Source organism: Crocodylus siamensis, chromosome 1 (genome assembly GCF_052110815.1).
Source record: "Crocodylus siamensis isolate JL-2025a chromosome 1, ASM5211081v1, whole genome shotgun sequence".
Taxonomy (NCBI): Eukaryota; Metazoa; Chordata; order Crocodylia; family Crocodylidae; genus Crocodylus; species Crocodylus siamensis.
Genome location: NC_143395.1, coordinates 176054322 through 176079777, shown reverse-complemented (window position 1 = coordinate 176079777; position 25456 = coordinate 176054322). Strand labels below are relative to the sequence as shown.

The following is a 25456-nucleotide window of genomic DNA, read 5'->3' as shown; positions in this document are numbered from 1 at the left end:
CCATCTTTTTAATAGTTTCCATCTCTTGCAGCCCACAAAGAGAAGTTTAAGCCTTAAGCTCCATTGAAACTCCTGTTCCACTTGAAGCGTGGTTGTGAGCCTGGCTATAAGGAAGCATGTTCTGAGCTAAGTGGCAGGAGCACTTATTTAGAAGAAAATTTAAAAACAACTGTGTATGTGTGCAATTAATCAGAAAGAAGCAAATAGAGAATCTAGTTTGAGGGCAGAGTTAAAACTACCGCCTGCCCCTAGTCACACTTTCTCCATTTATTTCTTTCAGATCAATCATGTACATTTACAGTGAGGATTTGACCTGTTAGGATGAAATATATGCAGCCCAAGATTAGTTATGGGTAATTTTAAAGGGATCCAATACTTCCATGTACACTAAATAACTTGTATTGTAGAAACAGTGTACCCAAGAGTTTATCCCGATGTGTCTGCTGGAGAGAGAAAACAGATAACATTTAGAGTTGAATAAGCCACATTTATTAGATCACTCATCTGCTTTTATAAGACTCAGTAGACCAGATCTTCTAAAATTGGCTATGCTAAGTATCTGGTTGATTCATTCAGCAAACTCCCTCCCCCCACTACATTTTGGTCTTTATGAAGATTAGAATAAAAAGATATGACTCTCATTTTCTGATGTCTGTATTATTATGTGTCTTTTGAAATGAGCCCGCCCAGGATATTCTATAAACAGCTGCACCAGGAAAATTAGTGAAAAAATTGCTGTTATTAGTTTGATTGACAGATAATAGATAGCCTAAACAGTGAACACTGCCGTGTTCTGTATAATTTAGTACAATCCTCTCTAGTCTGTAGTTGAAGCATGCAATTAAGACCACAGTGATGGCTCTGAACATTGAACATTTTGCACTGTATTTGAATTTAATTTGTAAATAAATTTCCCCAAGGCAGAGAAATATATTTAAAATTCTAGACCACTTTAAATTATTAAACCATGCATAACACTTGGTACCATATACTGCATAGTTTTTTAATGTTAAATTTTGAATGTACAAATTCATATCTTGAGCCAAAATAAATAGTTATGAACAACATAACCTATTTTTGGTGGAGAACCTTCTTAATGTGCTGCAATAGTGAAATTTCTTAATAAAAAAGTACATAAATAATATTTTGCTCATAAGATGTATTTTCTACATGATGCACAAGGAATTGCAGAATGTAATAATACACCATCAGTTATAAATTTGTTTTGGAAAGGACTCTATTCTATTCATAAAAGTTGCAAACCTAGTTTGTTCTACTAAAATCAAGCTACAGGTTTTTATTTTAGAAGATAATCTTCTTTATTAAAATATTAGTGAGTTGTAAGAGAGGGGGACCATAGTTATCTATTCTGATGATGTTAATCTGTGGAGTTTTCATTAATTCTTTATGGGCACATCTATGCATCGCCCTTCCATTCGTGTCTTCATATGATCACCAGCTACATCACCATAGCAGCGCACTGTCGCGGTATGGCGACGTGTAGACACACCCTCTCTGTGGATTCTGGAAGTCTGTACATGGGTATGCCTTTGACTGTTCTTTTGAGTCCTGATAGAGCAGTGAAAGATTGGCCCCTGACCACATGTGGAGCCCCAGTGATTTAAGGAACTCTGCCCTGGTGCGGGACCTATCCAGATGGAATTTATTTTAAGACAGGAGCCTTTATAAAAGAACAATGCTATTCTAGTTGTTTATTTTAAACAAATGTTTCTTTTCGTTTTTCTTTTTAGATTTTTATTTTAATTTTTTTTAAATGATACTCCACGGTAACTCACTATGGTAAATTCTCTTCTAATCTACCCCTTCTTATGTTTCTGTTTTCTTTCATTAGACATTTAAAATCTTAAGAGTATTCACTAATACAGGAAGATATAAGAATGTACGAGTTCAAATGGAAACATTTTTTTAACTTTCAAGTGATATATTTAGTTATGGAGATGCAGGGTATTTTCCTACATTTGGGAAAAAAGGTTGCTAGCTGTATCCTGTTATTATGGGTAGAGGCACTCAACCAAACTTAGCTGACTGAAAAAAATGATTATTTTTTCAAAAAACACACCCATCTAATTGGGACCACTTACAGATATTCATCAATCATAAATTTAAGGTTATTGCATGGTGTTGCTAAAAGAAGATGATATTCAGACCATTTGAATGGCTAATTGTGTATTTCCATATCTTAATTTGTTTGGATTTCTTTTAGGTTTAATTTATTTTCCTGGGTGTGGAATGCTTGTTTTTGTCATAATTATAATATACCTGTTATGTTTTCTGCTCATACAGTTCTGATACATATTCACAATATTAAGTCCAATATACCACAGATATCCACAAATATTATTTAGATGTTTCTAAATGCTGCAATAAGATTCAAATATTTTTCTGTGTAACACATGCATTAAAATCTTATAGATTTTCATATATGGTTCCTACACAACATGGTTATGAATTAAATAAAGAAAACAATAATATAAATATTAGCAAAGAAAATAATGATTTAATTATATGGGATTATATTATTTAATAATATTCTTTTGTATTTTCAAGTGAGGAAAAGACTGAGCAGTTGCTGGACTGTAAACAAGAACTTGAACAGATGGAAGTTGAACTAAAGAGATTACAGCAGGAGGTATGCATCTTGGAAGCTATTCTCTAAAGGCAGTTTATAAGAAATTTACCACCACAATAATAGTATTAGTTTTTCTTTTTCATTTTATACAATTTCTATATTGTTCTTTGTTTAATTGCACACTTGTAACTGTGAACTTGTATAACTTGAACTTTTACTAATTGATCCAGTGAGTTTAATCCACTTAATTATAGAAATTCTCTTTTCTCACTTTGCTGTATATTCCTATCCCAAACTGTACCTTTCTCTGGCATTTTCCATGAATGTGTATTTGTAGAGGTCATCTTGAGGAACTCCATTAACCTTCACTTTTTGTATAACTTCAGTTATTCTTCAGGATGACTGTATATAAAAGTGTTTCTGGGCATTCATAGTTAACCACTGTAGATGGAAGAAGTTTCTTTTTTCTGTTGTGGTAGTAGAAGGAGAGAGAGGGGAGAGGTACAAATACAGATTTTTGTTACTGAGGGGTAACTTTTGGATTCTGTTGACAAAATACCAGCATAGTTCTGCCTCAGGAGACAACTAGAGGTTAATAATAGTTTGTAAAATGAATGTAGACACAAGGGGAAATGCAACAGAAATCTTTCAGATACAGATTTATATTGTCCTATATGGTGGAAATCAAATGCTCAGCCAAAAACGGGGAAGTGGGATAGGGAAACATACCATAGCTTATTAGTTACATCAGGGATTCTCAAACTATGAGTAATGACCCCCCGGGGGGGTCATAAGCAACTTAAAAGGAGGCCACAAACTTCCCATGGGGTACACGCAGCAGTGGTGCTTGGTAGCCGCATGGATGGTGGTGGCGGCTGCTGCATGCAAGCTTCCCATCTCCCGCTGCTGCCATCCAGCACTCGGGGTTGTAGTATCACAAAGTTTGAGAGCCCCTGAGTTACATGAATACAAGACAAGCTTTTCCCCCACCCCCAATTGGCATGCGGCATGGAAAAGCCCCTTGTCTTAAAATTTCATACAAGGAAATCTCACAAAATAGATAGTCTGTCATTAAACTGCTACCAAAAGCAGCATGTATTCAGCAATGGAAACCAACTGTGAAGCTGTATACACGCAGCCAACACTGAAAATGACTGTAAAACATATAGTCCACATTGGACAGACAAGCTGATGGGAACCTCTTTTTTTTTTTGTATGGCCTTTAAAAAAAGAGGTGGGATGAGAATGATGTTCCCTGTGCAGGTTGCTGGTACTGGGTCTGGAGGTGCTGCAACACCAGGCTGGCACCAGGTGGGCCAGACCTAACCCTGACATTCCCGCCTCCCTCCCTGCCATTGGTGCCAAAAATGTAAAAGTTCAAATGACAAAGTTCAAAGGACAGGGACTTACAGAAAGACCTGAGCAGGGGGTTGCATAGTGGAGGACAGGGATAGGGGTGGAAATGCAATTAAGCTGCATGTGAAACATGAAGCCAGCTAAACCTGGTGCTACATTTGACCGTAGTCAAAAGGGCTGAGATACTGATGGGACCCTACCACAAGGATAGATTAGTGCAGTCTAGCTGAATAAGACATATGGTAGTGCCTTTTAAGCACAGTTCTCCTCACTATCAATTCATCTTAAAGCCATGATTAGCCACAACATTGCATATACACACATTGCATATATTTTGACTTCCTCTTCACTCCAGCATTGGAGCTGTTCTTTTCTTTCCCATTTCCAATGATTCCCATTTCTTCACCAGCCTTAAATGCTTGGCAGACATCATCTCTAGGCTCTGGGCTTTCATGTAAGATGCCTGGCACTGCTTTGGGGAGTATGTGAAGCCCTGGACAGATGGGTTTGGACAGGAGGATGCTTTGCCAGTGGTAGAGCCACACAGACTTGAATGATTTACCTCTGCTCACTCAAAATTTGGAACATGACTATTGGGCTTTGCACAATTGAATTTGGATCTGCTTAGGCGTTTGAAACAAACAAAAAAAACCTGCACTACATATAAGCAGGTATCAAAGTGCTGCTCAAAAGTGTGTTCATGGAGTACCTGTGCTGCAACTTGCATAAATTAAAAAAAAAAATTAAAGTGACATGCATCAATTCTAGAGGAACTAAGTGCACTGATACTATATGTAAATTGTTACAGCCATATTTCATTTCAAGGTTACTTTCAAATTTCTTCCCCACTTCCATGTCCCCAGGGAGAGCAGAGTCTGACAGTAAAGAAATGGGGAAGGGGCTGCAGGGTAAAAAGTTGGGAGAAGCAAAGGTGCTACCTGACCCCCAGATTTATTTTCCCTGATGTCGCAGTGAGAGGGGGACAAATTCAAGGCAAAATTGCAATTGTTAGATGCTGTACCTGGAAAATGAGAGCAAATTTATAATTTGTCCATATATATAATCTAAGGGCATTTATACATATGCTCCGGAAGTGGGGCACTTTAATTAGAGCGGCTCCAAGACCTACTTTAATTAAAGTGCCCGGAACATCACATGTATTGGTGTCCACATGCTGAAAAATGGCAGTGGTGGTGCTTTAACTGAAACTTGTTGAATGAGTTTTAGTTAAAGCGCCCCTGTCACCATTTTTCAGTGTGGGGGTGCTGATGCACGTGATGCTGCAGCCTGGTGATTACCAATCTCCAGCACACTTGATTAATTGAGTCTTGATGTAGTTGCAGTGCTGTAATTGCAACTTGTTGGAACAGACTCACTGCATATGTATAGGCACCTAATTGTTGGGGGTCAACTTACAATCAGGGTCATCTTCTATTCAAGTAAATGTGGTACATTTCCTTTTGAATAATTAGATTTTTTTTTTTTAGTGTCCTACATCCGTACCTAGAATTTTGTTCCTGTTTTTAAATAGCTTTTTTTCCAAAGAGCTTTGTCTTTATGCCTTATTTAATAAGCTAATTAATTAGTAACATTGGACAATTTGATTTTTTTCCCTTTATGCTAGCAGAAGTCTTACTTTGCACTTGCCTTTCCATTTATGGGAGATTTTTTTTCTCCCCCAAAAAATTCCCATAAAGGTTAGTGTTTAATGGAATTAGGGCATTCTGTCTTGCTCTTGTACTCTCCTTCCCTCCTTTGCTGTCTATCTTTATATTTCATTCTTTTGCAACTTTATTGTGTGCTGCTTTATGAGTAATATATACCCAAAGACTAAGCAAGGTTAGAAGCATGTTGTTGGCCTGACAGAAAAGAAGGCTTTCTACCACAGTGTCTCTTCTGTTGAGGAGATGGTCATCCTTCCATCAGCACCCCAGATGGATCACTCCAGGAGCTTCCAGGTCCTCTGTAACTGGGAGATTCAGGCTTTTGAGTTGCCAGTAGAGAAGGCCTGGCAAGATTGCCTTCACCATGAATGAAAAATTAATGGACTTGGCGACAATAACATAACAGACACAGCCATCTCTGTCCTAACTCCACAGAAGGTTTCCAAGTGACACCAAGTTTGTAGCACTCTGAAAGATGAAAAGCTAAAGATTCAGAACTTCTTGGAAAATCTTTTTCTCTGCTAGTTTGCAGTCTAGGGTAGCCAACTACAGGGCCATGTTGGCGTGATTGGACTTTAAAATTTCTAGTGCTTGTTATTGTTAACCCATCGATTACCTAAACATTTTTGAGAAGCCTTCATTGCACTCCTTATAGAGGGGCAATGTGGGGCCACATCCTATCTTTCAGCTGGCCTAGATGTGGGTGACTTCACATAACTCCTCTCATAGTGACACTAGTTGTCATGAGAGTCATCCTGACTCCAGGGCTTTGGTATTCCTTGGGAAGTCCTAAACCATGGGTGGGCAATTATTTCGGGTGGAGGACCACTTACCCAGTTTTGGCAAGCTGTCAAGGGCTGCATGTGTAGCCCTGCTCCTTGACAGGTGCCCCACCCCCTGGTTGCTATCTTGTGACTGAAGGTCCCGTCCCCTAGCCCTTGACCTTTGCCACCAGAAGTCCATCCCCTTGCCTTCAGAAGTACTCCTTTCAGCAAGGGTTTTTGCCATCTCAGAACCAGAAAAATACCAAATTATGTTCTAAAAAGCAAACATCTATAATGTTCATTACTTTGATTTTAAAAAAAATATTTTTTCCTGGTTTACATGTGTTTGTGTAGTGTACATAGAGGTGATGGCATATAATAGTTTAAAATGAAGTCTTACTCTTGTATATTGTGGGGAGGTGGGTATTAGGGCTGTGTGACATTCAGCAGCCGTTTTATTTCAGAGGTGTTTCGGGCCATTTTAGTGCCTGAAACACTGAATCTGAATCAAAATGGAAGGCACCAAAATGAAACAAGGCATTTTGGAGTGAAGCTTGCAGGGAAACAGTTGTATGCTGCTGCCATGCTGCATGACTTGGCTCCACAGGGAGCCAAGATACACGCCAGGGGTCTCCTCACTGCAGCTGCCTGCCCCATGCTGCCCTGGTGACATGGGGCTGCACGGGATGGGCAGTAGCGGCGAGGAGTCTCCTGGCACAGATCATTGCTCCCTGTGGAGCCACGTCATATGGCGGGGCAGTGCTGGTCCTGGTCGCACAGCCTGGCTCCGCAGGGAGCAGAGAGCTAGGGCAGCATGGGGTGGGCAGTGGCGGCGAGGAGACTCCCAGCGGGGATCTCTGCTCCCTGCAGAGCTAGGTTGCGCGGCAGGGACCAGCAGACTTTCTCGCTGTTCCGTGCTGCTTCCCTGCCCCACGACCTGGCATGATGGAGATCACATATCTGCATGGGGGGGTCTTCTCGCCTGCTAGAGGGCATCGCCGCTCCCCCAGTCACAGCCCTGTCCTGCTCCCTGCAGGGCCCCAAGCCCCACCCAGCAGGACAGTAGGGCTATGAGAAGCTTGCAGCCCATTTAAAACAGATTCGGTGGAGGTTCGGCTGAAACAAAACAGGACAGTGATCTGAAACGCTGAAACGAATCACTGTCCTTTGAAATGGCCAAATCTGAAATCAACTCAAAACACAGCTGTTTCGCACAGCTCGACTGTGTGGGTGTGTCTGTGGGTCGTGGATAGGTGTAGGGGCATGGGGTGAGGGAGTATATGGGTGTGTATGGGTATGTGGGGTGTGGGTGGGTATGGGGGTTTGTGGGGGATTGTGTGGGAGGAGGGTAGCTGGGATGTATGACATGGTGTGTGGGTGGGGGTCTGTGTGTATGGCAGTGCGAAGGGTGGTGAGTGCATGTGTATGGTGGGGTGTGTATGGGATTCACTCTATGAACACACGCTCACTCACAGTCCCTCCCTACTCTCACACGCGCACGCGCGTATACACACACACTCCACCCCGGTGTACCAGCGCAGTCCCATGCTGCGTGGTCCAGCGATGCAGTTGGGAGCCAGGTGGTGCCAGAGTAGTGCTGGTGCAGGGAAATGGCTGGGGGTGGGGCGGGGTGGGGCTGCTGCATTCCTGCTGAGGCCTCCCCTGGGTCCTACTGCCCCTTGCTCCTGTCATCTTTGACAGGCAGCCAGGAGCAGATAAACATTCTTCAATTTTTTGAGGAACCCTGTGGGCCAGATTTTGCCCGCCCCTGTTCAAAACTGTCCACAAGCTCCCTGAACATTTGTATCACCATTATTTGTGGTGCTGTCCCAAAGTCCTTAAACAACATTGTTGATCCTATCCAACACGCTATCTTACAAAAACAGCAGTTGAAAAATATTTCAGGAGGCACATTGGAGCCAAAATGGGAAGAGGCTGCAGCAGAAAGATGCATATAATGCAGGCATGCCTTTCTGGTGCAGCTCTTCCCAGTTTGGCTCCAATGTGCCTCCTGAAAACAGAGGTATGGGACAGTTTAACCCCATGGCAGTGGCAGCCTGGAGATAAATGCCCCTGTACAAGGTGGAACTGTGTCATGCACCTCCATTTTCATGAGACATATTGGACAAACCAGAAAGAGCTGTAGCATAAACAGTATTCCTGCCTGCATAATGCTGCAACTGCTTTGTCAGTTTGAGTCCAATGTGTTCTGAAAACAGAGGCATATGAGACAGTTCCATCTGTCCTGAGTGCCTCTGATTCTGGGAGACACTGTGGAGGGCCAGATCAGGAAGAGCTGAGACAAGAGCACGCATACCTGCTGAAGCTGTTTCCTGATCTGGCTCTGCAGAAGGTGTGCAGGATGTGTGTGGTGCAGTTCCAACTTGCTGAAGTGGCTGTGGCAGTGGGATGAACATAGAGTAATTCTAATGACCTATTCAAATCAGTTGCTAACATATTAATGAACAATAGAATTATAATATGTATATTTTAATACATGTAATATATTTAAATTAGTTTTTTAAATGGGGTGCTGCTGAATTTTGAAAATTTTTGCAGGAGTGCCTTGAGTCTAAAAAGGTTGAAAGCCACTGGTATAAGCAAATACAGAAAGATTGTGAACGTAGTGAAGGAAGTACTTAATTATTTTAGTTTCAATGTGTCATGTGATTACATTAAAAAAAACAATTTGAGGTTAATTAAATGTTATGAGTGTCAAAGCAAATTGACAGGTGTTTTAAAAAAATATAATTAACAGCAATCAAAGCCATAAAATGCTTGTCTTTCCAAAGGCTGATAAGAAAGGACCAACGTGTTATTGGTGACATGTTAGTCCTAATTTTTGTTTTGCTTACCTTTAAATGTTTGTTAATACTTCCCAGAGTAACTAATTTTAAATGCTTTCAGTCTGACTGAACCATTTTTCTAACCTGATTTTAATTTCAAGTGTGTGTAAAAGGTTTTATCTGACTTTAGTTGATACAGAGGGCCTATTTATGCTGTTTTTCTTTACAGATGGCAAATAAAAGGAAAGGAATCAAGACCCTTTAATTATGTTTGAATAAAATTTCAGTTGGAAACTTATGATGCTAGTGTGTTTGTGTGTATATGCATATATGGAAGTATAAAGAAATTCTGTTTTTTCTTTGGAGGCATTTATATTGTTCTGTAGTTTCCATTAATAAAATATTGACTTTTTTTTACAAATATTATTTTTCTGTATAGTTAAGGTTTACATTTTTTAATTGGAAGCAGGATATTATTTTGAATATTACCTAACATACCTGTTTTTTGTTTTCTAGAATATGAGTTTGCTTTCAGATGCTCGCTCTGCAAGGGTATACCGAGATGAGTTAGATGCTCTTCGTGAGAAGGCAATTCGAGTTGACAAGCTTGAAAGTGAAGTCAGCAGATATAAAGAGAGGCTGCACGATATTGAATTCTACAAAGCTAGAGTTGAGGTATATATTTTTAATCCAGACTAACCACATACAGTATTTTTTAAACGGATTTCCTCACTGATGTCAAAATAAGACAGAAAAAGCAACAACTTTGAAAAAAATGAAGACTAAAACAGTTTGATAGATTCTTGTACTTGATTATATGTCTGTCAGTTTTTTATGATAAATTACTCTTTTCAAGGGGGGAAGTTCAAGCATTTACTCCAATTGAGCTTTATATGAAGTCAGCAAAACTCTCCATGGGTAGAAAGGTCCTCCTGTGCAGGCTCAGTTGGGATTGGGATCTAAAAGACATACTTAATATGGCAAACCTAAAGGAGGGAGTTTGCTTGCAACTTATTTTTAATGAGTCACTTTTTGTGGACAATATGATGGAATGTAGTTTTTTAGAAGTCATCTGAATAAGGAAAGGGGGATGATAAAATATAAGTAGGATGGCATTTGTTCCTAAGATATTTCAGAAAAAACAAAGAGATAAAAGAGAAGAGGCGGTTGAAGTTCTTACCTGGGAACAGGTAAGAGGGAACCAGTATTATGGTTATAGGTTAGGGGCTGACCCTCTCAGCAGCACAGAGGCAGAGAGGGATCTTGGAGTCAGGATTGACTTCAGGATGAATATGAGTTGCCAGTGCGACAAAGCAATAGGCAGAGCCAACCGCACTCTGTCATATACATCAACAGGGGCATCACTAACAGGTCCAGAGAGGTCTTGCTTCTCCTCTGCGGCTCTGGTCAAGCCGCAGCTGGAGTACTGTGTCCAGTTCTGGGTGCCGCACTTCAAGAGGGATGTGGAGAACCTGGAGAGGGTCCAGAGGAGGGCCACTCGTATGGTTGAGGGCCCCTGTGGCCAGCCCTATGAGGAGAGGCTGAGGGACCTGAATCTCTTTAGTCTCTGCAAGAGGAGACTGAGGGGGGATCTTGTGGCTGCCTACAACCTTATCAGGGGCCAGCAGCAGGGACTCGTGGAAAGTCTGTTCACCAGGGCCCCCCTTGGAGTCACCAGAAACAATGTCCACAAGCTGAGGGAGGATAGGTTTAGGTTGGATAGTAGGAAGAACTACTTCACTGTAAGGGTGGCCAGAGCCTGGAATAGGCTTCCCAGAGAGGTGGTGCTCTCACCTTCCCTGGAGATCTTCAAGAGGAGACTGGATAGGTACCTGGCTGGGGTCTTATGACCCCTGCCACCCCCAGTGCTCCTTCCTGCCCATGGCAGGGGGTCGGACTAGATGATCTGTCTAGGTCCCTTAGAATCATAGAATCAATGAGTCGTATGAACAGAACCTAGACATTGTGGGAGGGAAAAAAACTTCAAGAATAAGATTTGGAGGCTGAAGTTCTTTTCTGGGCCAGCAATATTATCTGTAAATGGCTGAGTGAATGAAGTGACATGGCAAAATTTGCCGATGAAATGATTATTAAGGTAGTAAAAACTAAGAGGTCTGTAGGAAACTTCAGAAGGATTTACAAAACTTGAAAACAGGCAGCAAATTGATGGATTAAATCCAACAAATGCTTATTAAAAGGGATTATTGGACCTATATTGCTTAAACTTAAGTGTCACTGTGACATTCAATAAAGTCCTGACATAGAAGCAAAAAGTGAATAGTGTTAGAGTATATAAACTTTTATAAATAAAACGTTATAACGTTATAATTTGAGTGGATGTTTTCACATTCAATCTGGCTACCCACCTTGAAAAATGATATTACAAAAATTGAAATGGTTTTATAGACATACTAAAATTATTAGAAGCATGTAAACCCTTCTATATTAATAAACATTGAAAATACATTAATATTTAATATAAAGAAAGATTAAGTGAGAGGCAGTGTAACAGGAATGTAAAATAATATATTGCAAAGAGAAAATTAGGTTGGCATTCTGACTTTCTTTTAAAAGAAAATCGAGGAAATCAATAAGATAAGAAAAAAAAATTACTAAAAGTGATGCCTGAAAATTTAAATTGTTTTCATGCACCTCTTGATTGTGGAGTTCTAAAGGACTCGGTACTCATCCTAGTCTTGTTCAGTGCTTTTTTTTATCTCCCCTGTGAGCAAGGATAGAGGATATCCTTTATTGCCAACACTATGTAGTTTGACATATTGTAGAATAAAATTAGGGGTATCTGGCTAACCCACTGTTTAGCTGATGTCTGTGCATGGGTGAGGAAGAGGTAATTTAAACCCTTGTAAACCAAATATGCTCATGTGGACGTTAAACTTTAGATTTTGTTGTTATCCTTATCCTACGTACCCCCTGATTATCAAAGCTGTCCTATTCAGGAGCTGTTTTAAGCTTCTTGCTAGTGCTGGTACCTTGCATAGGATTGTCCTATGTAACATGTTTTCTGCTTTCAGATGGTTTGGAGACTTCATCCCTTCGTTTTACCTTTTTATAGATGATGAATTGGCTCTGGTAGTACATACTGTTGTCATGTCTCATTTTGATAATAACACTACTTTTACCTGAGAATAAAAGTGTTAGCCTGAAGAAAGCAGCAGTGGGGAAAAAGCACAGCAGCTAAGACCATTAGTAGCACCAGCCATATTACCCCGTTGTTCTTATAGCTTATGGAAGCCGCGCATTTAAAATCTGTGATCTCATTTTTAAGTTGGTAAATGTTATAGGCCGAGAGCACTACTGGGTGGCTTACCAAACCTTGTGTCCTCAAATGCCTTCAGTAACAAACACCATTACTCAGTTTCAGTATTATTTTTACTGTGGTGGTGGTGTTGATGATGATTTAAAAATAGTATGCAGAGGCAGTCTTTCCCTTCAGACAGAATAGAGAGTAATTATGTTAGTCACAGTTTTAATTTGTAGTTCTGGAAGGTGTTCAGTTGCATCATTGATGAGTGTGGTTGTAGGTCAGTACACTTGGTCTTGGGTTTACCAGTTCATAATGAAGAAATCTGATTTGAGATTAAAGGTAAAATAAAGAAATAGGGTCAAGGAAATGGGAAGGATGGATGTGTTGTCAACACCAAAGTTGAAATCTTTGGGGCAAACACGTTTATTTAATTAATTTAAAATTGTAGATTTTCGTTTCAGTGACTTAGCCTTAATGTTAATGCCTCATAGTATGCTTGCAAGTATCCATAATTTATTTTGTAAATGTGAAGAAATCTTAGTAATTTGAGATCTCAATACCATATTCTGCTTTTTTTTTTTTTTTTTTTTTGAGAAGTTGGAATACATTGCTTAGTTCTAAGTGTGAAGTGTGAATAAAGTGAGATTTAGCTGGATTCAAATGTAAAAGAAAAAATGTACATTTCTAAAACTTTGGAGAAACTGCTCTTGAGAAGTGTAAATGTAAGTGTTACAGATGCACTTACAATAATGAAACAGCCATATGTTTAATGTTAGGTGGCAAAATATTATGAGCTGTTTTTCCTAAAAATATTCAGATTACATGACAAGCAAAGAATCTTTTTCCAATTAAAAATGAGAATTAAGAGTTTAAATCATGCAATATAGAAGAATCACAAGCTAATTATGTTTTTCAGGTAATCATGGAGCTGTGCATCTATTTCTGAGCTCCATTAGAGACAGAATTAGCACACTGATAACGCATTTAGTTTTAGAAATATCAGGTGAACTTATGTTAGAAAAACACCATATCTAGATAAAGCAGCAGTTTGAAGAAACTGGACAAGAAAGTAAATTTCAAATACACCAGACATTTTCCATTTTCCATTTCCTCTTTCCATGAGGGCAGAACAGGGTCCTCATATGTGTACCATCTGGAAGGGGTGAATTTCACCCATAATATATAAATTATTTCATGAACTACTTATATGTGCTGCTGGAGAAACTGGGATTGGTAACATATGGGGAAGAACTTGATGAAGGAGGGACTTAAAAATAACAAAAATTGAACAGGTAACTAAGCAGGTAGATTTTTTTATTTCCACAGAATGTCATAAAACCCCTTTTGGTTTACTTGTTCTTCTGAATGTATGTATAGGTTGCAAGCTAATTTGGATATCCATGTATGCCTACATAGAGACAAGTTAGTCATTATAGCACATAAAATATTTAAAATTTTTAACATTTGTGCAGTGAGGTACAAGAATAAATATTTCTGTTCATTCAGTGATTTCATTTTCATATGGTGCTGCTGGCTAGAGGCTGCGGTGAAAAAGATGTGCAAATGTTCCAGGGGTAAAACCTCCAGTTGCTGTAACACATTCTTCATTATTTTTATTAGATGCCATTAAAGGTTATAAATACTAATGCCATGTTTGAGATATGTCAATGTGGTGAATCTACATGTGTGAATCTTAAGTTACTTTTGGTTGAATTGGCTAATGCCGGTGCATGTAGAGTTTTACTTCATGTTTTCAATATAGTTTTTGCCTGCCAGGCTGGCAGCACTCTTTCCCACAACTATGGCTGGATTCACTTATTTATAAAGGTCCTGCGACAACCATGACACTATATATCCATCAAATAATGGCTTTGGGAACCCTGGCATGTGACATCCTTTTAATCCTGGTTCTTGCATTCTTGATACCAAGCAGAGGCATGAGTATAAAATACCTGCAGGATCTACTTGCTGTTATTTTTTTTAAACGAGGGTATAAGCAAGGGAGAGAAGTGTTTTTATTGGGCAGTGAGGTAGTTGGTATAGCTTTGCACAAGTACTTTGAAATGCTGATACCATTTTGTATGTGCTGCTCAGTTAACACTGGTTGCTTAGGGCAGAGTAATTTAATTTTTGTTAAAATCCAGACTTGTCATCATCAAGTTTCTCTCAAAGAGCTGAACTTGTGAGATCCTTTTGAATAAAGCAGAGGCCTGGATTCAAGGACCACCTATTTCTTCTTTACTTGAATATGCTGCTACAGGGACTTCTGTGTATTCCTAATCTGTGGAGAGTGGAGATCTGCTGATACAATATTCTACCAGGCCTGCCTTCCAACCTACTCTTGTCATTTATGTTTCTTGGGTAACAGGGGAGCATTACAGAACAATCTTAAGCTGTAAGAGTAATTGATAGAGCTCCTAGCTCATTAACTAGAAGAGTGTCCTGTCCCAGGTATAAAGCTAACATTATTTTAAAAAACAAACAAACAAGCTGTTTGATAAAGCTGGGACACTGATCAGGTTTGTGTCTTCTCCGGTCAAATTTCAAAACCCTAGAATGATCAGAATTAAAATAAGAATTAACTAGTACCTTATCCATAATATTGTAGAGAGAATTCTCTTCCTTTAACTAATGATAGATAATAAATGTTCACAGTAAAATTACTTGAAATGTCATTTATATACAGCAGCCTGCTTGCATCACAAAGAATTCACAGTTTTCAAATTTTGTGTGTTCTTTTTAGCAATTGTATATTTGATTATGTAGCATATAGTTGTGAGTGTGTTCTTCATAACAATTCTGTAAGTCAAACTATCCTTTTAGAAACAGAGTTATTTTGTGTACTTACATTGATGTGTTTTTAAGCTAGTTTTGTGGAACATCAACTGTAATCAAATTGTTTAATTTTTAAAGGAGTTAAAAGAAGACAATCAAGTGTTGCTGGAAACAAAGGCAATGTTGGAAGATCAACTAGAGGGGACCCGAGCCCGTTCAGATAAATTACATGAATTAGAAAAAGAGAACCTACAATTAAAAGCTAAACTACATGACATGGAGATGGTATGTAAATAGAAAATGATACACAGCCTTTAATTGTAAGAAAAACACAACTGATGTGCTCCAAATTTGTATTGGGTTTTTAATAATCCAGTCACAGTTGAAAAATACTTATGTCCTGATTTGCTTACAGTTTTCACGGAAAGCAAAACTGATGTTATTGCGGTAACGGCTTTTGTTTTCCACAAGGAATCATATATTCCAAAGGGGAAGGCCTTTTAATAATACAGTGTTTATGAGCTGTAAAATTTGTGGAGTAGGAAAAGAGGAGTCACTAGAAGAATGACAGAAATAAATTGGTCTCTTTTTTTAAATACCCATCTAAAATAATATTGGTCAAAATTTGTAATTTGAACACTGTTTTTTACAAAAGTATTTTTTGTCAGAAAATATTCTGGGTTTTTTTAACACCTTGTATCCAAAACAATTAAATATTGTTTCTAGAACTGCAAATTATGTTTTATATAACTTTTGTTTTTTCTTTTCTTTTCCCCCGATATGACTGTTGGTGAAAATATTTCTTTATATATTACCTCTAGGATACTTTAATCTTGCATGTTTAGACAATTTAGTTTTAATTGTAATAGTACTGAGGTTCATTACTGGACAGAGCTTAGATAGATAGAATGAAGGAGAGGACAAGATGTAACTCTAATTTGTGGTTACCCAAGCTTAATAAAAGATATCTACACAGGCACAGGCCTACCTTACAAGAGTGAAAATCGAGTTCTGCTCATGCTGCTTGATGTGTATGTGCTGTGCCTCTGAAACATGTGGGCTTTCTCTTTACTCTGAAGGGGTGCAGGGTATGTTGCTGTAGAGTAGCTCTGTGTAAGGGGAAGGTTTCTACCAGTTGTCTCCAGGATCTTTAATTTAAAGTAGTCTTAGAGAATCCACACTATATTTCATGCTGTATATATTTTCTCACATACAACAAATAAAATACACACCTTGTTTTTGAAAGGCAGAATGAAGAAAAAAGGTTTTTCCAATGTTTTAGCTGCAATAGTGCGGGGGCACAGGCTAATCTTCAGGGTTGCTTATACATGTGCTTGGAGGGTGGGGGGGGGGGGGGGCGGCACTTTTTAATTAGAGTGGCTCCTGGACAGCCGCTCTAAAATAGCTCAACATCATGTGTATGAAGTCTGCCCCCCCCGCATTACATTTTGTTGTGGACATTTTGTACTTTAACTGAAGCTCATTCAACGAGATTTAGTTAAAGGTCCCCTGCAGCCATTTTGAAACATAGGATGCTTTATACGCATGATGCTGAGGCGATACTAAGGTGTTCTAATTAGAATGCAGAGAAAACTTGATTAATTGAAGGTATTCCAACGTATTCTAATTAGAACATATTAGAGAATGTCTGTAGGTAGCAGCTGACTCAGCCTCCCTTTCCTGCTTAACTGAAGTTGAATTCCTAGCTGCTGCTAAAGACAGCTCTTCATGGAAGGATCTGTGATTTTGAAAAGAGCAAAAGAGACTCTGAAGTAAACCAGAACAACTAGCAGACAGCAAAATGGCTCTAAGAGAGGCTAGTTTGATTAATGGAATACCAGGACCATTAAAAACGAGTGACAGATTGTTAATACCTATAGAGTGAAGAACAATGAGCCATTAAATCAATTGACTCCCTCAGCTGCTTAAACAGGAGTACCACAGCTGCTTCACTGTAGAACAGGAGTCTAATCAGGGTGATTCCAACCCAGCAGAAAATCAGCTTTCCATTTAACACTAACACACATACACATATGTATTCATGTGATATGTGACAAAATATGGTATTTTATAAACTATAGGCTATTAAATGTAATGTGTTTGTGCATTTTGAGACGTGTTTTTAAATGTTCATGTGAATAATTTTTAAGGAGCGTGATATGGACAGAAAGAAGATTGAGGAACTCATGGAAGAAAATATGACACTAGAAATGGCTCAGAAACAAAGCATGGATGAATCATTGCATCTTGGCTGGGAACTTGAACAGATGAATAGAACTACTGAGCTCACTGAAGGTAGACAAAGCAATTCTTGCTGACAGTTTAAACAAAAATATTGAAAATGACAAAACTAAAATGTATGTATATTTGGGGGTCAGACTTGATGATCTGCTTAGGTCCCTTCCCACCCTATGTATCAAAATAGTACAGTGAAATGAACACTGAAGAGGTATATATGTTTACATAATTATGCTTACCAACAAAAACATAGCAGGAAATCCTTTTAGTCGATGTGTCATGACTCTGTTTTTAATTTAGTAAGCAATAACCATGTAACTAAAAGACTTACTGTATGAAACTGTTAAATATGATTTATTGTGATACATTAATGATTATCAAAATTCCTATTTCCCTTAGTTCATTGGCTAAAATACCTGTATGTTAATGGCTAATTGTTCTTTGAGTGGCATCTGCATATTTCTACTTCCAAGCTTGACATTCCTTTGCTTTGAGGCTTACAGTCTTCTAGGGAGCAGTATTTGTTGGGGCTAAAAGCTGCCCTTTTGTGTAGGGTTCTGTGGCAATGCCAGGGGAAGTGATTCCAACAATCCCTTCAGTCCCTTTTAATGTTCAGAGATGAGATTAGGTTACATGAAGTGTCCTAGATGCTTCTCTTGTCAGTTTTATTTCTGCTCATTTAGGGCTATTTTTGTTTGTTTGTCCGTTTGTTGAAGTTAGATTGAAGGTAATCACCTTTTCTTTCCCTAAGAAAGATGCCTGCATCATGGGCATCTTATATATGCAGGGCTAGAGGACTTCTTTAGCCTTGTTGATGTGGAAGTGGAAACACTTCAGACTTAATTGGATAAAGCCAATGGTGTGCAATACCAGCATCAACTTGAGAGATTCAACTGCAGGAATAGAAATTCCTCTTACATTCCCCTCTTGCTGGGCAAGATTCTTCAAATCTGAGTGAATAATCTTGGCAACATGTATATCTAGCATAAGTGGTACAGAGATCTTTTGGTCTGTCTCACTTGACTAAGGCTTGTGCTTAGGACTTGGCATTCTTGACTCTGCTTTGTATATGTAATACCATAATCCCTAGATCAGTGGTTTTCAACCTTTTTCATTTGTGGACTCCTAGAAATTTTGAATAGAGGTGCAGACCCCTTGGAAATCTGAAATGGAAGTGTGGACCCCTTTGAATTGTAAGTGTGGGTATTCACATACTTTTGATTGATCATGGCCATCTTTTGCAGCCCCCTTAGACACAGTCTATGAGACCTCCAGGGGTCTGCAGACCACAGGTTGAAAAACACTGCCCAAGATCTTTCCAGGTCAACCAAATCTTTTGCCAAGATTGTAGGAACCCAGGCTCAAGAGAACTGTTTTTTCCAGCTGATGCTGTACCCAGAATAGGTGGCATATGGACCCCAAGTGTATGTATGTATGTATGTAAACTAAGTAAATTATACTCGGGGAGGGGGGTTAAGTCATCTTCAACAGAACGGAACTGTCTGCCAATTGGACTAGAACTGAAAAGGAATTAGAACTGATAGTAATTTAAATCCTTCAGTGGATCTGTGATTCTTGAGAGAGCCTTAGCATTTCATTGTTTGAAAGTCTTTTCTCAAGTCTAGAAGTGGCTTCAGTACCTACTGGGTTTTTGTAAATGCTTCAGCACTTCTTGAGTCTGAAACTGTCAAAGTATCCTTTATGTGATTCTGGTGTCTCATTTTGAAACCAGCTGATGCTCAGAAAGCTGGTTTCTGTATTCCAGGTGCTGAGGTACCCAATGCAGAAGCTCCAGTATCTGTAACTTCAGATCTGAAGACAAGCCAAAAAGAGTTTTAGGCAAATGCCACTTCTGCTGTCGCCACAATCCCTGGTATCTGCCAGTCACCCAATTCTAACGGTTGTTGCATACCACTTTGAAGTCTCTGCAGGATTTTTCTATTCTTGTGGAAAAACTTGCATCCTTCATGTACAAGTAATGAAGAAAATATATTGAAAGGGCCTTCCCAATTTCAGCAGAACAGAGCTATCAAAAGAAATGGTCATGACTCTTAGAACCATACTGCCTCGGCATCCAAGGCTTTGGTACTGGCTTTAATTGTCTTTCCTATGCCACACCAGTAATATTGTAATCCCAGGACACTCTACTTGAAGGTTTGAAAAGATTATAGGCTTTTGCTTTTTGCATTTATAAATCTTTCCTCATATCCAATGGGATGGTTACGTCTGGCACTTCAAAAAAAAGATTGGTTGATTCACATAACCTGAAAGTCACTGCGTCACAAGTAAGGATAAAGAGACAAATTACTTAGGCTTGCAGGTTTGTAAAGTCATTCCTTGGCTATACACTATAAGAATTACGAACTTTCATGTGGTTTCAGTATTACATCATTTCTTCACAGGGAATGTGCTACTGACCTTTCGTAGCATTTCTCAGAGGGACCACAGAGAAAGTGTTCACTTTCCTCTGGTTTTCAGATGCTATCTGGTTAGCCAGAAGTAAGCTTCAGATATGTCTCCTACTGCCTGTGATACTGCCTTCCAGCGACATGTTTAATTGCTATTTGTGGAGGAAAACAGAGCGTTACTTCAGGGTCTGAGCCATTCCTGTGTATTTGTAGATTTTGATTTATATGTAGATAGGCACATTGTCCCAGGCCTTGGAGCTTTGTATGAAAAAAGAACTAGTTCTCTTTTATTCTCTTTAAATGTGAGATACATTGGAGCCATGACAGACTCCAGAACTGGAAAGGGTGGCCTGCCAAAGGACAGGTTTGGGTTTTTTTTTTGTTTTTTTTCCCCAGTGGAACCATGTTTCTATGGGATAGGGATAATACCATCCCTTTCTGGACAAGGAGAATGGCCTCTGTCCTTCTCCTTCTGTTCCAGGGACAAACAAGGCAGACCATCACTGACAGACTCCTTGTCTTTTGAAGTGGAATAAAATAAGAGCTTCCTCTATTCCCTCCTCTTGATTCAAGAAGCCTTTTTAGAAGTCAGGACAAAGCCAGGAGACTGTTAACAGTCCAGTCCAAGTGTCAAGTCTTGTCATCCAGCATCCTATTGAAACCAAAAGTCCTACTTTCAACCTACTAGATTGTCCCAGGGACCATGTGAGAGTGTTCACAAAAGCCTTAAACTTTTCATGTTAATAGATTGACTTCTGGGAAGCTTGATGAAGATGTTTTGGGGTAGTCTCAGATTTCATATGGGAAAGCAGAAGCGCTGGGCATTTTTACACATGCAAGCACCACAGCTCTGGGTGCTTTGGAAAGCACCTGGTGCTGCGACGCTTGCTGTTGTATAAGCAGTGAAATGCATGTCAGCACTGAGAAAATGGTGCTGGTGCGCTTTTGAACTAAAACACCTTGGAGGTGCTTTAGTTAAAAAGCGCACCGCTTACATTTTTTGTGTGCACAGAGCACAGTGCAATTTGCCCTTAGCTCATGTGCAAAGCAAACTTGATTAATCAAGTCTGCCCTGAAGTGGTGGATCTCTAGCGCGTCATGGGGAAAAAAAGTATGTGTATAAATGCCCCTTTTGATCAGACAAACCCACTTCAATAAATTGGGAGCATTTCCTCCTCTAGGCAGCTTAGAAGGGAATGTACTGAAGCAGTTATCTCTTACTTCAAACTTGATTTTATTTTACATCTATAACTGTCGAAAGTAAGTTTAAGTTAGTGCATAATGTTGCTTTTCCAACATCACCCTTAAATGGGCAAAGTAATAGTTTTTATTTTCTTAATATAGGAGTGTCAGACAGATGGCCTGTGGGCTAGATCTGGTCTGTGGGTCACCAGATCAACCCAGTGCACTGGCCCTGGCTCTGTAGAACATGAAGCATATAGTCAGGACCCAGAGCCTGAATCTTAGGGCACCTATGTACAAGTGCCGAGGGTGCTTCAGTGCCCTGGAATTCCAGCGTGTTGTCGAAGCAGACTCAATTAATCAAGTCTGGAGCGTGGCAATTTCTGTGCTCCAGCAGCCTCCTGCGCCTTGCGTATCAGCGTCCCCATACTTAAAAATGGCGCTGGGGTGCTTGAACTAAAGCTCATCAAATGAGCTTTAGTTCAATTGCCCCTGCTGCCATTTTTAAGCGCAGAAACACAGCAAGTCATTCTAATTGAAGTGCCACCCTCTTTCCCCCAACCCCCGGAGCATTTGTAAAAGTGCCTTTGTATTCCAGAGAAGCATTTGTTTCTATGTCCTTCACTTCCTGAACTAGAAAGAACCAGAGAGCTTGGGCTCTAGGTTTGCCTCTCTGGTAGATCTATAGGTCCAGCATTGGATCCCAGTGTCCAGGGCCCTTCCAGGTGTTCATACTGGCTGCCTACTAAGATTTTCAAAAGGGTTTATTATTTTTAATTGAAAGCAGTGGGAGTTAGGTATATAAGTAAGTTGCATTTTTAGGCACCTGTAATTCTGGCTGATTTAATAGCTTCTCTTCTATGTTCAGTAAGGAAAATCTAGTGCTATCTGTCCTTTAATCCCCATACCCCTCCATTTTGGGTCTGAAGGTGCTTCTGATTTTCCTTGTTTCAGACTGGTAGCACCTTTTCTCTTCCTCAAGCTCCTTTGGAAATTCTTAACAATAATTTTATATATTCAACTATATGAAGATATAAGAGTATACAAAGCTAGAAAGAAATTGACAAATATAAGATGCTTTTACAATAGCTTCATCAAACAAATCTTGTAGAACTACTTCTTGAAGTTCTAGACCTGTTTTAAGGAAATAACTTTTGAGGTTGGGCTGTGATGCAAAAAAAGTGAAATTGCATTAACTTCTAGTATGTTCTTGACCTGGCGTCAAGAGCCTAATGCTCATTTTGGCAGTTATTCAGTCCTTGAACCAACTTCTTATACTTCTCACTTAACTCCAACAAATATACATATTCAGAACACACTCAAAGAAAAGAAGGTTATTTATCAGTAACTGAACTGTGTGAGGTGAATTTCTGTATATTTACATTCCCTGTCCATCTAACTTGCTTCTTTGGAGTCTTACATTACTAATTTTTGAACTGATGATAGGAACTGAAGAATGGTTATATACTATTTCCACTTTTAAACCTTTGATAACCTTTGCCAGCTTGGGAAAATGGGTGCTTGGCTGTAATGAGCATTGCTCAGCAGAATTTTAGAGGATTATGATGCAAGCTTTAAATCTTACAAATGTTAAATGTGAGGCTGCCCTCAAATTATTTAACTCCAGTTACTGTTAAGTAACATTCTTCTTCTTTTTTTTTTTTTAATCTTTCAGTGCCACAAAAGTCACTTGGACATGAAGTAAATGAATTGACATCAAGTAGATTACTGAAGCTGGAAATGGAAAACCAGAGTTTGCTGAAGACAGTGGAAGAGCTGCAAAATACAATGGGTTCTGTAGAAGGCAGTAATTCGAAGATTCTGAAAATGGAAAAAGAAAACCACAGACTTAGTAAAAAGGTATCCATTAGTGTGCATATTATAGATAAAGTATGTAGCACTGTTTATTGTTTCCTTTATTAAGGTCCTTTATTAAGGTAGCACTGTCTATTGTTTCCTTTATTAAGGTCTGCTTTAGAAAGCTATCACTTTGTGGATCGTTTCGGGTCAAATTTGGCCTGGTAGGGATTGTATTAGGTTTCAGTTTTTGGCAAATTTGGAATAAAAAGAGTAAGCCATATCCAAGAAATAGTTTTCCAGTTTTTCAAAAAAGCTATAGGATCATGGATAGAAGGAGTTAATGTTGAAATTTGGCAGGCATGCAATTAGTATATAAAGGAAGTACTTTTTGAGTTTCTGAGAAACTTTGAGCCTGGAGATTTTTAGTTCCTAAATAAGAAATCAATAACTGTGCTTATATGCAGTGATTGCAGTCTGTTATATTTTTTACTAAAATACCTCATCATTCCATAAAGAGTTCAGTGCCTACCTGTCCATTAGATTGTATGCACCTTCATAATACAGGAAAGAAGGAAACTGGATTGACAGGCATTTGCACAGTGGAGAGACAGTGAGAGGCAAAAGGAAATGTTCTGACAACAATGTTATATTGATCACACTTTGAATTGTGCATGTCAGATGAGTGTTTGATGACAATATCTGTCAATTATTAATATATAAGAATCATAGTTTGAAAGTGTCATATTAGTGATATTAAAAGCAGATTTAACTTTTAATAGAGTTAAATATCAATTGTCACTAGAATATTTATTGAAGGAGAATCCACAAGATATGTAAGAGGGAAGGTAGAAGGGTGGAAAGGTGGCAGTCGTATAAAAGCCATTTAAAGAAATCTTTGCCAGCTTCCACATTCTGTAGAGATCAGACAATGCAAAGCAAAAGCTATCCCAGACTGATTTAGTTCACTTCATATTATGTGAGTTATAATATTGCCAACTTGCAGGAACTGACTGCAAGTCATGGGATTTTTACTTTGCCAGAAATCTTCTGGCAATACCAGACTGTAGTCACAAATATTAGCGATAGTCCAACTGAGTCCTTATTGAGTTTTAATTACTATTGTTGTTATTTCTTTCATTGCCCTTTGTCATTCATATGAACAAACAAAACTCTTTGTGCGGTATTTTTTTTATTGCTGGGCTTTCCTAACCTGGGAAACCTTTTGGTAGGTCTGGTTTCTTTTCTCCAGAGATGACTCTCTTATCTTTTTGTGTTTGCAACATGGTTTTTTCCACATATGCAGGTTTTGGATATTATCCCTTACTTTGGGGCTCTCCAACTTCAGTGTAGCCCATATGCTGCATACCACAGATCATATGCTGCAGGGAGAGCCCTCCTGGGATTCCCCCATCCCACTGTGCAGGCTGTACAAGTTCCCCTTTGTGCAGGCTGTATCAGTAGTACGCAGCCTCCCTTCCCCTCCCCCACGCTGTGCAGCAGTGGGAGAAGCAGCTGTAGAGGCATACCTGCTGGACATCCTTGTCTTACCTGATGGCCCTGTGTATGCCAGTGTTCAAACTAAGTTACTTACAGTGTCTGGGAGAACTTAATACAGGCATACCTTGGAGATATTGTGGGTTCGGTTCCAGACCACCACAATAAAGCAAATATCGCAATAAAGCGGGTCACACGAATTTCTTGGTTTCCCAGTGCATATAAAAGTTACGTTTACACTATACTGTAGTCTATTAAGTGTGCAATAGCATTATGTCTAAAAAAACAATGTACAGACCTTAATTAAAAAATACTTTATTGCTAAAAAATGCTAACCGATGAAAAAATGGCGCCGATAGACTTGCTCGACGCAGGGTTGCCACAAACCTTCAATTTGTAAAAGCAATATCTGCGAAGCGCAATAAAACGAGGTATGCCTGTATTCCAGGAAAGTTTGTCATTTTTAGGTCCTTCCTTTAAGAACTTTAAAACTGCCATTTACTGGGTCAGACCATAAGTCTATCCTGTGTCACAGTGGCAGAGGGTGGATGCTGAAAGGGAGAATGAACTGGGTATAACCGGGGGGGTTTCCACACTGTTCCTTTCTCACTTGCAGCCTCCAGCATTTAAGGTCTAGGGCAGAGGTGGGCAATTATTTTGGGCAGAGGGCTGCTTACTGAGTTTTGGCAAGCCGTCGAGGGCTGCATGACAGGCAGCCAGGGGCAGATAAGTATTCATTTTTCTAAATTTTTAGGGGCTCCGCAGGCTGGATAGAATGACCTGGCAGGCCGTATTTTGTCTACTCCTGGTCTAGGAGGTTCTGATTCAGAGGCTGTATCCCTAGCTCATATGCTCGGTAGCTGCTGATGCCCTTTTCCTCCAAGAATGTGTCCAATCTCTTTCTGAATCTGTCTAAACCAGGGGTGCTCAACCTTTAGTCCACGGGCAGCCTGGACAGCAGCTTCCTCTGGTAAGTGGGTGGGCGGGATAGAGGCCCCCATAGGGAGGAAGGGCAGTAGTTGGGTAGGGCTGTGGCTGGTGCCCAGCTGGGTGGTGCGTGGGGCCTAGGGCTGCAATGCATGGCTGGAAGCAGCTACCTGTCACTGCATGCACTGCCTGGGGTGACCCATGTCC

The 25456-nt window shown here is 39.5% G+C and overlaps 1 protein-coding gene across 10 annotated transcripts in view; it reads left to right on the top strand.

Annotated features, from left to right (window-relative positions):
• CCDC88A (coiled-coil and HOOK domain protein 88A) overlaps window positions 1–25456 on the top strand; it is a 201921-nt gene that overhangs the window by 97584 nt on the left and 78881 nt on the right. For all 10 annotated transcript variants that reach the window (XM_090049774.1, XM_090049761.1, XM_090049766.1 and 7 more), the window contains exons 9-13: window positions 2569–2650; window positions 9677–9835; window positions 15339–15485; window positions 17351–17495; window positions 22704–22888. In XM_090049774.1, coding sequence (XP_089905900.1) covers window positions 2569–2650; window positions 9677–9835; window positions 15339–15485; window positions 17351–17495; window positions 22704–22888 — 718 coding nt within the window. The remainder of the gene's footprint in view (window positions 1–2568; window positions 2651–9676; window positions 9836–15338; window positions 15486–17350; window positions 17496–22703; window positions 22889–25456) is intronic.